This window comes from Melanostigma gelatinosum (assembly GCF_949748355.1).
Source record: "Melanostigma gelatinosum genome assembly, chromosome: 23".
Taxonomy (NCBI): domain Eukaryota; kingdom Metazoa; phylum Chordata; class Actinopteri; order Perciformes; family Zoarcidae; genus Melanostigma; species Melanostigma gelatinosum.
Genome location: NC_136656.1, coordinates 14,365,644 through 14,379,858, shown reverse-complemented (window position 1 = coordinate 14,379,858; position 14,215 = coordinate 14,365,644). Strand labels below are relative to the sequence as shown.

The 14,215-nt window shown below is 41.2% G+C and overlaps 1 protein-coding gene across 1 annotated transcript; it reads left to right on the top strand.

Annotated features, from left to right (window-relative positions):
* Positions 1-22: 22 nt before the first annotated feature.
* Positions 23-14,131, top strand: LOC306796252 (ephrin type-A receptor 3). The gene is made up of 15 exons (XM_079295097.1): positions 23-154; positions 1,646-1,686; positions 2,234-2,843; positions 4,541-4,696; positions 5,340-5,672; positions 6,385-6,574; positions 7,730-7,821; positions 8,254-8,367; positions 9,341-9,421; positions 9,517-9,609; positions 10,771-10,892; positions 11,854-11,963; positions 12,257-12,416; positions 12,552-12,688; positions 13,330-14,131. The coding sequence occupies exons 1-15, from the start codon at positions 52-54 to the stop codon at positions 13,664-13,666; spliced, it is 2,679 nt and encodes an 892-aa protein (XP_079151223.1). The 5' UTR covers positions 23-51; the 3' UTR covers positions 13,667-14,131.
* Positions 14,132-14,215: the final 84 nt, after the last annotated feature.

Genomic DNA, 14,215 nt, shown 5'->3' with positions numbered 1-14,215 from the left:
GGAGCACAGTGACAGGCGGCGTGTAAGAACCCACGATAACAAGCTGGAAACATGGCTGTGTGTAACACTGCGCTGAGGTGCGTCTGGCCTGTAATCCTGTTGTGGATCTGGATGTGGGAGGCCGGCTGTGACATTCAATATCAAGCAGAGGAGGGTGAGTCTTCAGGTGTTTCACACTCAGGGATTGAACAACATTACTGTTCCAATGAATATTTAAAACTTTAACATGCTTATGTGGTGGTGTCATATGTTTAAACTCTGAGGCACATTGTTCGGAAGTGTGCCAGAAAAACTGTCTGTGATAAAAAAAGTACTTTTTTATATGATATATATAATATATTGGAGTATTAATATAGCATCATCTTTTAACTGTAAATAAGAGGATCAATAGAAATGCCCTCAGACTTTATCATATATTTCATTTGTATATGATTTGAAGGGAGGGATTTTATTATGTGCAAAAGGCAGTGGTAGAAGAAGTATTCAGAACTTGTGAGTAAATGGCAACAATGGGTTAAAAAGTAAAATTACGAGTAAAAGTTAAAACGGATAAAAATGGCAGAAGTATTTCCAGCAAAGTATCACGATTGTATCAAATGTTTAAAAGAGAGTTGGGTTTCACCATTGATGCATTGTAGTTAAAGCAGAATCTGTATGTTGGAGCTGGTCCAGGTTCAGTCGTCACCATACGCTGCATTATAATCTGTGAACCAATCATATGTTATGAACGGAAATATTTACGGACTGTAAAGAAACAACTTATATGGCTGACAGATGCGAGCAGTGGAGGATAACGTACGGTATTTCCCTCAAGTAAAGAATTCAAACATATGTACTTGGTTACTTTCACACGTTTCCATTTGTTTCTACCATCTGTGGCTCACCCCCATTGAATATCATGTTTACTTATGCACTTATGAAAGTACCATGACTTATTTATCTCGACAACTGGACAACTGCTGGTGGTGCTCGAGGAAAAGTCATCGGGCCACCAAAGTTATGAGGATTCCTCTGCTGGGGACCATGAATGTCAATTTATCTTTTCAAGATCATTTTTACAAGCATAGTCTGAGCCATTACTTTTAATGGCTCATTTATTATCATGAAATTCTAAATCTGACACAAGAAATGTATTTTCTCAATCTATTTTTTTCCCAGCATACTATTTTGTCTCTTAACTTTTAAGAAGAGCTCTAAATGATTTTTATATATCTATATTTACAATACAATAGCTGCAGTCGTTGCCATGTCAAGAGCCGTGCGGAGGCAACAGATTTGCTCTGAATTTTGTTTTAACATCTCTCCTTTACTGACATATTCTAATAAGATTTCCATTCTTGTGAGAGCAAATGAATCCACTGAATTCTACAAAAGAGTTTGATATGAAGAAAGAGGAAGCAAAGTCAGGCACCGTCCTGATGAAGACGAGCTGAAAACACTTGGGAAATAGGGGAATAATTGTACTGAGTCAAGAGCAACCTAATACTGAATGTTACAATGTGATGCAAAGTGTTGTTCCAGTCCCTAAACCAAAGGAGCGCTGCTGGAAATGAGCTGCTGATGTGTTTCAGTTTGGAAGTTATTTTGACACAAAGTCCCGCTTGATTGGACAGAGTAACCTTTCTTTATCTTTGTCTTTGTTCAGTGGAGACCAGGCTGGTATGGAAGGCTGACCCGACCACAGGAGTAAGTTGAGTGACAAGTATTCATTTCATGAACTGTAAAAACACACTTTAATTAATTGTATAATAATGACAACAGTTTGACCTTATTTGTAATTGCTGTGTGAACACGTGTTTTTGTATTTACTCTATTTTATGTGTTACTTTACTAACATGTGATTCATTTATTTCAGCACTAGTGACTATGAAAGACTCATTTTAATGACGAATGAATGATTTTAACTCATTTAAACGATGATGTGAAAGCTGGCTGTAGCTCATGTTTTGGGTATAAAAAAAAAACATATGAATTTGGAAAAAAAAGAAATTTACATACCAAGATGTTATTTAACTAACTGCCAGTAAATTAATAATCACTCTTGAAGAACATGGTCAACATCACCAGCTGATATGCAGTTTAATAATCATAAAAAAATACCAACGTGGTAAACAAGACCACATTTGAAGGCAGCATCGGTCTTTAACTGAGGTTGTTGAGTCTCTGCCGTGTTCTTGAACCTGTAGTTTTACGCTTTTCACTGATGTTCTCTTGCATCGTCCTGTCATCGCAGTGGAGTAAGATTCAGCTGAGACTGAGTCCGGTGCCCGTGCTCCAAGCTTGTGGAAGAAGCATCACGAGAACTATTTTAAGCGAGTGGATGGAGCGGAAAGATGCCCACTATCTACTGATGGATGTTTCATTTGCCCAAGAAGAGGAGCCGTCTGGTCAGCTCGGCCCGCTACAAGTTCACCTGTTTGACTCAAACACACGAATCGCAAGATTTCAAGATACTCGGGCTGTCCTGGACCTTCAGACCTCCAAGCCGTTCCCTGAGATAACCCATCTGGACCAAATATCCAGCTATCTGAACCACAGCCGGGCTTTGAGCCTGGGCTCCGTCAGCAGCAGGGGCTTTCAGCTGGCCCTCTCCTACTCAGGAACATGTGTGATGGTAACATCCATCAGACTGTACTACAGGAGGTGCCCTGACACCGTGGCCCACCTGGCCTCGTTCAAGGGGACCGGGGCCGCGTCGGGTCCGTTGACGGGTTCCTGCGTGAAGGGAGCTGTCGAGGTTTTCCCACCTGTTCGAGAGTGTGATGTGGACGGAGTTTGGGGTCCACTGCAGGGGGGCTGTACCTGTGAAGTCGGCCATCAAGTTATGGATGACACCTGTCAAGGTATGGAGATTTACAGTTTATTCAAATTCCAAAAAAGGAGCTGTTCTGGCACAACAATCAATACCAGGATACAAATGGATGGCAGAGTTTAAAGTGGCAATAGACATGTTTTTTTACTTTAATTCATCATTATGAAGTAAATGTTGATTGCACAATGTAACAGCTATAGAATAATGACACCATCTGCGTTTAGATTGGCTCCCTATAAACCTGGCCTTCACTTTGCAGTTCTGTACAATCTCCTGGGAAATAAAGCGTTGAAAAGTTGTTTGTTGCAACTTTCTATGTTGTGACTCGCGACTGTAAATAATTCTGGGATTAATTAATCAATCGGAGCGAAAATATGTTTTTCATGTGGCACTTATCATCTTCCATACACATTTGCATGTTTATTCCCAAAAAACTATCATCAAGACATGTTGTAAAGGCAAAAGTTGTAAGGCAACACATCTCATGGTGTTTACAATGTCAATTTATGCTAAGTATGATTTGGTTTCTGTATGAGCTGCCACAGATGTCACCATAACATGATAACATTTTATCACCTTAACATGATAACATTTTATCACCTTAACATGATAACAATTTATTTTTGGCCAACAAGTAAGTCATGTGCTGACGCAAACATTTCACAGTATAAGTATCTTGGCAAGAATAATCTTGGATAAATGACTTTCACATCCTCTTCACCATGATCTTCCCCCTTCTCAGTTTCATATATTTCCAGTGCATTGCTCAACAGATATCAGTCTCAACGTCATGCTTACTCTTTGTAAAGACAAAGCCTTGCTGCCTGTGACACCAGAGCATTAATGGACCCATAAACATACTGACAATTATGCTATACCGCACTTAGGATTGGGCTGAACATTATTATTCATTATTCAAATCTCTTTGGAACTATGACTGTGCAAAAAGTCAATAATCCATTTATTTCAAATCCAAGTGCAAACTTTTACCGATGTTGTAGCTGGAATAAGTGAGTATCAAGAAGTGTCGGTGCAGAAATGTCTAAGATATGTTTGTGGTCAATTAAAAAGAGTCGCCATTACATAGTCATAAAGTACTTAAAATGTCCCGGTCACTACATATCTCACTCACAGTTTTTAAACAGCAAAATGAAGGTTTCCTTATCAAAAATAGCTGATATGTAATCGGATCAAAAAGCACCATTCAAACCAGTTCAACTACAGTGTGATCTGAGCAGCTGTAGCTGCGGGTTTGCTGCCTTGCTCAAGGGTCCCTGCTAGATTTATCCTGCAAGGACCGCTAACATTCTGGTCACAGGCCTGCTTCTCTTACCTAAACCTGACCCGATGTTTTCTGTTGGTCAATGTGTTTTTTTGTATTTTGAATAAACTCGTCTTAATTGGCAAAAATACAACTTGTGAGCACAGTTATAATATAAGCTGCCTAATTGTGGTGCAAGAGGAAATATTTGGATTCATCCTCTGGGGACCATGAATATGCACAGCAAATGTCCTGGCCATTTGGGTATTAGGTCTCGAGACATTTAGGTCCGGATCAAAGTTTTAGACAAATAATATTGCCCAACTTTGCCAGACTCTGCCACTAGCATATAATTATTTCCATAAAAATTCTGTATCTTACAACTACAAAAAAACATTACAAAGCTTCTACAAACACCACCTGTATCAGCAGTAGGAAATAAACAATCACCATTTCTGTTTTATCAGCATGTAGGATGGGCTTCTACAAACCAGCCAATGAGAGTGGAGAATGCCGGCTGTGCCCGCCGAATAGCAAGACGCGTGGGGAGGGATCAGAGAGGTGCGACTGTCTGCAGGGTTTCAGCCGCCTGCCAACTGACCCTGATGAGCTGGGCTGCACCAGTAAGAAGCACTGCTGCTCTTCTTTATAAAAAAGAATGGGATTGGACACACAGAGGAGCGACTGTGGCTAAGTGGAGAGCAGGGTCGTCCTTCAATCAGAGGCTCGGCAGTTCGATGTGCCATTGAGCAAGACACTTAACCCCAAAACCGCTCCCGTAGCGTGAACGAGTTAGTCTGATAGGCAGGTGGCACTTAGCCCCTGCCATCGGTGTGTGAATGGGTGAATGATGACAAGTAGTGTGAAAGTGCTTTGAGTGGTCGGAAAGACTAGAAAAGCACTAGTACAGTACAGTACAGTACAGTACAGTACAGTACAGTACATTTACCATTTACCATTTACATTAAAGCCACTATCGTGAATTTGAAAATCTTCAACTTTGGCGCCCCCGCTGGTAGTAAGAGGAAAGAGACAGTGGCAGAAAATAATGGATGCCACTTGTCTAATTGTTTTACTTGTCAGTGTCACCCATTTCTTCTACAACAGATAAAATGCAGTTTGATTATGTATCTATTGTAAAATTGATCAATGGTTGTCTACCTTCGACTGCACTTGTATATCTTCATCTAATGTGATTCTAATAGCATGTTTTTTGCAGATTTTGCAAAGTCTGATCATGTTATGCTTCCCTGTCTTGTCCTCCAGAGCCGCCCTCTGCCCCTGTGAATCTAACGGCCTATCATCATAATGAATCTGTGCTGATGATGACGTGGGATCCTCCGCATGACTGGGGCGGCAGACAGGAAGTGCAGTATTGCATCAAGTGCGAGAGGGAAGCGGATTCTGGCCGCCGGTGGGAGGCATGTGGGGACGATGTGGTTTTCCTGCCAGCCTCGGCAGGGCTGACCAACACGTCGGTCAGCATCACAGGACTGAATTCGCAGCGCAGCTACAGACTCTCGGTACAAGCCCAGAATGACGTATCCACCCTGCGGGGGGTGCCACCTTCATCCTCCGCCACTGTCACCATACATAGATGTACGTAAGCCCGACTAGATGTTGCCAACATGTTAGTCCAGGAAAAGTCAATGAAATATAGGCCACCTCAGGGAAGAGAAAGCCAGTGTGGTGAGAAAAATAATTTAAGAGTTCAAATCTGGTTCCAGTTCCCAACAGTTAACTTCCCACGGAGATTGAGTTTGACTGCTTATTTTTAACGCAGGACTATGCAACTCAAACAAAACACATTCTTCCTCTTTCAATAGGAAAGTATTCAGCAGCAAAACACACTTTCTCAATTCAGTCCAGGTTTTGTTGCCATGGTCTTACTTTATCTACCAGAGCCGTATCCGGCATCTCTACGTCACTCCTTCGCATACCAAATATGGTAACTAGTGTTACCAAAAAAGAAAAAAAACAAAACATGGCGACGGCCATAATCCAAGATGGCGACGGCAAAAATCACCGTTTTGAGGCTTCAAAACGGCAGTCCAGAAACCAACTGGTGATGTCACAATGATTACATCCACTTCTTATATACAGTTTATAGTCTACACCTAAATGTTTGAAGAACTCATAACCAGATTGCCATGACATTTGCTGTGCATATTCATGGTCCCATGAAGATGAATCCTCTGGGTACTATTACAATAAAGAAAAAATCTGAAAGTGCATCTTTAAAGTAAATGGAATGTCGAAAGTTGTCCTGTTGATTTGGGCGCCACAGTGAAAACTTCTTTTTTTCGTATAGGGAAAGTGCCACCTGTGGTGATCACTGTGACCCCGGACTTTAACGTCTCAGAGCACCAAATAGCGCCGGCTCCTCAGTCGAGTCGGCTCTCCATATGGCTGACAGTCAGTGTTTTATTTGGCGTCCTGCTGCTCATGGCTGTAATCCCCATCGTTGTGTGTGTCCTGCGCAGCAACTCCACTAAACTCAGGTAAAGGGACGCTTCCACTTCTGCTTCTTTGGAAATAACTATAGAACATAGTGTACATGTCGACAAGTTTCTGAGTCATTATCACACAATATGAGGAGTAGTTTTTCTGCCAGATCACAAAACTAATGGGTGGAAATGTTCAGTATGCCAAGGAGAACACCTCCTTTTAGCTTAGAGTGCAGAATTAGCTATTGGAATTTACTTGTCAGTGTCACCCATTTAATGAATATTGAAAATGTTTATGAGGCGTTTTAATCAATGCTATGATGCTCACTTTAATTTAAGTTTAGTTTCAGTTTGTGACTTGGAGACAGCTGAAAATGCATCATGATATTTCAAAGAAAAAACACACAAAAAGGTGTTCAGACTCTTTGCATTATTTCCTGTGGCTGATAAATGATGCTTGAATCCTGCATTGTAATTGTTTTTTATGAGTAACGTGCCAGTTTACACAGCACGCATCTAATTGCAAGTGTATGCACGAACATAACGAATCAGGAACTCATTACTCAGAAAATTGACCTTTAAAAAATAATGTTACTTCTTACCAGCAAGTTGCTTCATTACTTCATTGCTAAATGTTGAAAATGTTCATATGCAAACCATCTTGACACTGAGGCAATGAGTTTTTAATCTCTTGCTGTGCATTCATCCTTGACTGTGTATGACGTGGAAACATAACTATAGTTTGTTTTTGCAATAACTCTCAGTGTACACAAGAGGGTGCTGCACTAACTGTAGACTGCACACAGCAGCATGCTGGGAAACCCATGGGGGAAGATGGGGAAAACATGGAAGGGAGAAAGAGTTACACAATGAGAGGGTTTTCTGTATTATCAAGAATAACTAAAGATATTGTGGCAGACAGCATTGCAAGTTGCTACGTAATTTAATCATATTTCAATATTTCGATCTCATTCTAGAAAATGTCACGGTAATATTGTTACATATTTTTACCACCACATTTTAATTTCAGCTGACAGTGTCTGTAGGGACATTCGATAAGAATTTCCCGAAGACAAAATATTACCTATTTTTCAATGACTGTGAACTTGACAAAAATAGTTCAATATTTTCCCATACGTGTGCAAAACCCTCCTACACAGTTTAAACATAAGGTGATGATTAAACTTAAAGTTATAATTTTACCTACAGGTCTGAACAGGAAGTAGAGCTTTTGCCAATGAATGCTGAATTTTCCTACCGACGTCCACGGGAGGTGGAGGCTGCACCCCAGACGTCCGACTGTAAGCGCCATTTTCCTTTTCTTTCTTTTTTTGTATGTTTGATCAATGCTTTTGACACAAATCGAATCACATACGAATACGATTTTATCCACGCAAGATGACAACTTCTAGCTCTAAAAAGTGAAGCCAATGAGTAAGTGACTTAAAGCTGCATTCTCTCTAATGTCCATCAGGGGGCGACTCCTCTAGTTGTATAGAAATCGATGAGAAAATGACTCCACTTCTCTCATGATTTATTACCTCAGTAAACATTGTAAACATGAGTTTATGATCTCAATCTCTAGTTTCAAGTCTTCAGCATGATTGCTCCCACAGATCTCCCCCTGCAGCTGAGCACAGACCACGGACAGTACCACAGCCTGTTTTAAGGGAGCTCAGCATTCATTTTATGACATTTGAGAAGTGAATCCTTTGACTTCCTACTTGTTTCAGCGTTGGAGGGTGTGGTCCAGCTGTTGGAGGGGCTCAGCGGCAGGCTGCTGGCCAGTCTTAAGGAGGTCCTGGTGGAGAGAAACAAGCTCACCCTGGGCAAGGAGCTTGGCAAAGGTCAGTTTATGGTTCCTCATCAACAATGATCCCGTCATAGCCTCCCAATCTGGAATAGTCGTTGTGCAAACTCTCAGTGGGGTGAATATACTGTAGATGACTTGAACCCTTTCTTCAATACTCCTGATTAGATAAAGCAGAACAGTTGACCTTCATGTAGGAGAACAGAGTTCATGTCCCGTCACAGTCCAGCAGTGAAGGTTTCCTTCAAAAAAGACGTAACCACTCTCTTTCCCAAAACGTGGGGAAAGTGTTTTTGTAACCTTTAAACCATACCGCAACCATGTTAAGTTTTCATGATTGTGATCGTTTCCTAACCATACTGCCATGTAGTGGACTACAATATCCAACAATGCATAAAAAAAGTGAACAAGGAATGTTGCTAACCTAATAAAATGCCACTATGCATGGCTGCCAGAATGACCTAAATGGGTAATTCATTTGCAACTGCAAAGAGACAATCTTCTTGTGTGAATGATGTTTAATTGAGTGAAAGTTATTGCAATTCTTCCCGAGGGGAACATGACTGTCTCTACCAATTTGAATGGCAATCCATCCAAAAGTAGTTGTAGTAAATGACAACATTTTGTCGAAAATTCAGGAGATTAACAAGATATATCCTCTGGGAACCCTCAATGTCTGTACAAAATTCTGTCCCAATCCATCACGTAGATGTAGAAATATTTTACTGAATGAGTTAAAACTTTGAAATGCTGGTTGCACTAGAGAAGGAATGTCAGGTTCCAAGTCGTTAGGATTCATCCTCTGGGGACCATGAATGACCACAAATTGTCATGGCAAGCCATCCAAATGTTGCTGTGACACTTCAATCTTCACTTCAATGTGGTGAAAAAAAACAACGGACATTGTTGTCCTTAGAGCCATGCTACGTGATTCTGCATGTTGTAAAAAATACTTGACTTGGGAGTAAAAGTTAGCGATGACATTCAGTCGTTTTCTTTCTGTTCTACAGGAGAGTTTGGCTCAGTCTACGAAGGCGTCTTTACACCGGACGAAGGCGTGGACATCAAGGTGGCCGTGAAGACCATGAGAGGTGTGTGTACTGAAATCAAACCCTTGATCAGAACTCCACTCTGTTACTTCTTATTTTTGTATTTTTTCTCTGACCCACATTTCTCTGACTCATAGTTGGAATCCACAGCCAGGAAGACTTGCATGAGTTTTTAAAAGAGGCAGAGATCATGAAGAACTTTGATCATGAAAATGTGGTCAGACTACTCGGTAAGATGAACTACCTAATTTTATTCATGTAGTCAGGACGACCATGATTACATGGTCAAGTCGCTTTCATGTCTGAATCTAACCAAACCATAACCATAGTGTTGTCACGTCAACACCATGTTTATGGTTATAATTAGATAGTCCTGATGGGCAGGTGGTACCTTGAACAGTGTATGAATGGGTGAATGATGACATGTAGTCTTAAAGCACTTTGAGTGGTCGGAAGACTAGAAAAGCGATACACAAGTACAAGTACAGTCCATTAACCATTTATATCAGAGAACTGATTTATTTTTATTTCTAGAGTGCATGTATAAGCAACATATTCTGTTGAGTAATTATTGGGTAAATCAGTAGCGCATTAGATTAGCCACTGCCACATATTACAGCAAGTTTGCCATTTTGGGGTAATTTTCAACTCAGGTCCACATTTATGGTCGGGTCATGACTTAACATAAAAATGATCTAAGGCCTTAACCAACTTATATACAATTTTTACAAATGTAAAAGCTGAAAACTTATTTGTCATCATTAAAGCTAGGGTTGGTGATGTTGAGAAACAAGCAAGATTACACGATATATTTCTTATTTGATCCAACATGAAAACCCAGAGCAATGTTGCCAACTCTTCTGCAATGAAAGTAGCGAGCAGCACTAGCTCCAAAAGTTGCTAAATCTAACAAGAAAGTTGCCAAGTCAGCAACACTGACATCCCGGCCTTTCAGGCCTCCCTCCAAAGCCGATCCCCCAAAAATAATCATAATGACCGTAAACAACAAACATGGCTATTGTTAGCACTCACAGCTCTCAAGCTAGCAGCTAGAGGAAGACTCAAGTGAAGCACAATGAGTTCACGGGCAGAATGCAGGCAGGGAGAACAACAGGTGACCCGTCCAATCAATGCATTCGGGCCAAATGAAATGATTGGACGAGCTTGTTACAGTCCTACGACGGATATGAGATTTTTTTCCTCTTTTTTTTGTCTGAGCATTTGATGCATTGATTGCTGTCAGGGTGAAATGACAATTTCAACACAAATATCAAAAAGGTTTCAATCGTGTGTCAGTAGATCTGATTTGGGGAAAGTGTGTTTGTTTTTAGAGGCATTTAAAGGTTTCATATTGTACCCACAGACTCAGAGTGTGTGTGTTTGTGCTGCAGGGGTTACTCTACAGAGAGAGCAGGACTCTCCTCTGCCTGTTCCTCTGGTCATCCTGCCTTACATGAAACATGGAGACCTGCGCCGCTTCCTCATTGCTACACGATATGGCGATATTCCCATGGTAAGATGCAGTCGGGACATGCATACACAGATACACACAAGGCTTTTTATATGGCTCATTTATATGGAAAATGGGATCACATAGATAGATTATTGTGGTAACTTCTTTTAGCTCATCTCAATGGATAAGGTAAGCTGAATCGATCAAATTGCCATCCATCATAATGATTTTTACAATTTTGTTTTCAGTTTGCTTTGTTTTCTTTCGTGTTCATTCGTTGGTAGGAGGATTAGGCTGTCAGCCATCTACAGTATGTTATCCAAAGTTGAAGCTGGTGATCCGAAACTAAACCCAGGAAGTTCACTGTATTTTAGGTCGATGGTAACTAACTGGTTACCAAAGATGGTGACAGCTCTAGATTCAAAATGCTTATGAGACATAAAAACCAAACATTCATGAAGGAAATTAAACCACAACTCTCTTTAAAGGGCCAGTGAGCAGAATTTTCGGAGGATCTATTGGCAGAAATGGAATATAATATTCATAACTACGTTTTCATTGGTATATAATCACCTGCAACTAAGAATCGTTGTGTTTTCGTTATCTTAAAATGAGCCCGTCATTTCTGAGGGAGCAGGTCCTTTTTACAGAGTCATGTTGTATCGCTATGTTGCTACAGTAGCCCAGAAGGGACAAACCCATCACTGGCTTCAGAGAGAGCCTCTCACATTTCTACGTTTCTACGTCACCTGAGGGCCACCGTAGTTCTCCAACATGCTTAAGAGAGGAGTAAGTGGAGGGGTATTCAGTTGGTTGCAATCTGCAACCTCACCACTACACTAAATCCTACACACTGCTCCTTTTATTTTTTGTAAAACAATCACAAAGATTTGACTTTGGTTAGAGAACGGCATTCTCGTTATCACCCCTCACATTTTTAACATGCTCACATCTGCACATTTGTGTTCAAAATGTTTTAAATGAAATCATGGAACACACCCTTCTCTCCCCCGTCTTCCAGTCGGTGCCCCATCAGAGTCTCCTGCGCTTCATGATCGACATCGCAGCAGGGATGGACTATCTGAGCATGCAGGGGTTCCTGCACAGAGACCTGGCTGCACGCAACTGCATGTGAGTCCATCAGAGGCAGACATTGAGAGGGGGGGGGGTCAAAATGAAGGACTCCTTGTTCGTATATGACTGTGTCTCTGTCCTCAGCCATTGGTATTCAACTATGGCTGCTATCTGGGAAGGAAGCTGCTCAAAATATAAATAAAGCAGACTGAGGGCCTCAGAGGAGACGCTGTGTGTTGGGACAAAACAAATAACAGAACTCTCAATTTTTTATTTGATCTGACTCCAGAGAGCATTACTTGTGCTTATTATGCTAAATGTATTTGTTCAAACATTTTTTGTATCCACAGGCTGGGCGACGACCTCAGGGTGTGTGTGGCCGACTTCGGCCTGTCCAAGAAAATCTACAGCAGCAATTACTATCGTCAAAAAGTAGCTACCCGTGTGCCAATCAAGTGGATGGCCATGGAGAGCCTGTCTGAGTCTGTCTACACCACCAAAACTGACGTGGTGAGTCCAGGCTTCGTGGAGCATCACTTTATTCAGACGGTCACACCATCAACGGCTCATTTCTGGGTTGTGATATTGACTGAGCGTCTGAATTTGTCCACTGAGAGTGTGATTTTTCGTCCCTGTCCTCTTTAGTGGTCGTTCGGGGTGGCCATGTGGGAGATTGTGTCCCGGGGGAGGACTCCCTATCCTGGAGTTCACAACCACGAGCTGCTGGAGCTGCTGATGTCCGGACACAGGCTCAAACCCCCCGAGGACTGTGACCACAGGCTGTGAGTTCCTGTGCCGGTTCAGGGTCACTCCTGGTTATAAAAAATAACAGAAAGCTGGGCGTACCAGAAGTTCATGATGTTAAATATATGCTACGCATCAGTATATCTTAACATATAGGGACTATTTCTTTGACAGAGACATCGTTACCTATTGCCATACCTAATGGGCTGCAGCTGTTTGAAATGTCTACCATCTAAAAGTGAACATTACAGGGCAATATAAAAGGAAGCATGTTAACATATCAATTTAACTACTTTACAATGACTACAAGATGAAAATATTTATACCTGTTTAACTTCTAACTCAAATTTTTAAGTTTTAATGCAAATATCAAATATACTTATTACTTCATTGCATATTTATTAATTGTTCATGTATTCCAGTTGTATTTTCTCTCATACCTGATTCTTTAGTTTTAAGTTCAATACATCAATAAATACATAAATATATTGTACTTTTCCCCCAGACTTTTCTGATAAATTAAATATCACTCAACACAAAGATGAAACCTGTAACGACGGGTCGCACATTGATATTGCTGTGTCTTAAGCCATGGGGGTTATTCTTGTACAGTATGTATAGTTGCATATGCCTCACACTGCCTCCTCCCTCTCCTTCCTCCATCTCGCCTCAAACACAGTTATGAAGTCATTCAGAGCTGCTGGGACAAGGAGCCGAGCCGTAGGCCCGGCTTCGGGGAACTGGGCGAGATGCTGAAAGGTCTTCTGTCGGAGCTGCCAGTGCTGGAGGCCAGCCAGGAGGCCGGCTACATCAACCATGGCCTGGAGGTCGCTGCTGCTGCTGCCGCTGCCGCCTCTCAGGATCCTCAAACAGATTCTGAAAGAAGATGGGAAAATGTCTACCAGCCGAGTCCTGTGGGTGCTGCTGCAGCCAGAGATGACAATGTGGAAGTAGAGGATGGCTACCTTAAATATATTGCTGCTGCCGCAGCAGATAAAGGGGGCGACGGTCACTAAAAACAACAGTGTTTTTACTAAATTACATTTTGTACCTAAAGTGGACCTTTCATGAACTGTGTCGACAGAGAGGCAGAGATGTGTGGTACTAAATATGGAAGTTGACATTGAGTGAGCGACAGGAACTAAAAGTTGTTTTGCACTTTTTGAACTTTTTGTATGTCTGTTGCAAGAAAGTATCTGTTACTAGAAAATAGAAAATATATAGGCCTACAAGTTTATGGAGGTCCATTCCTTTATTTTATGGAATACATGAAAAAAAGTCAACGATATTGTCACAAAGTACACTGATTTCATGAAAATGATAAATTGCAATACAGCATACCAGAACAAATTTGACATTGAATTTAATTTTGAATATGTTCGTGAAAATCTTGCCTCACTGATATTGAGTTGATATTTGATAATCATGGCAATTGTATTTGTGTTTGCATCACCCAGACATTTTGCTGTGAAACTGTATATGTTGTTGTCCCCAATGAGTGCAGGCTACGTAACGTCAGTTGTTGTTTTTACCTGACTTGGTATGAGAAACTACAAATCCCAGCA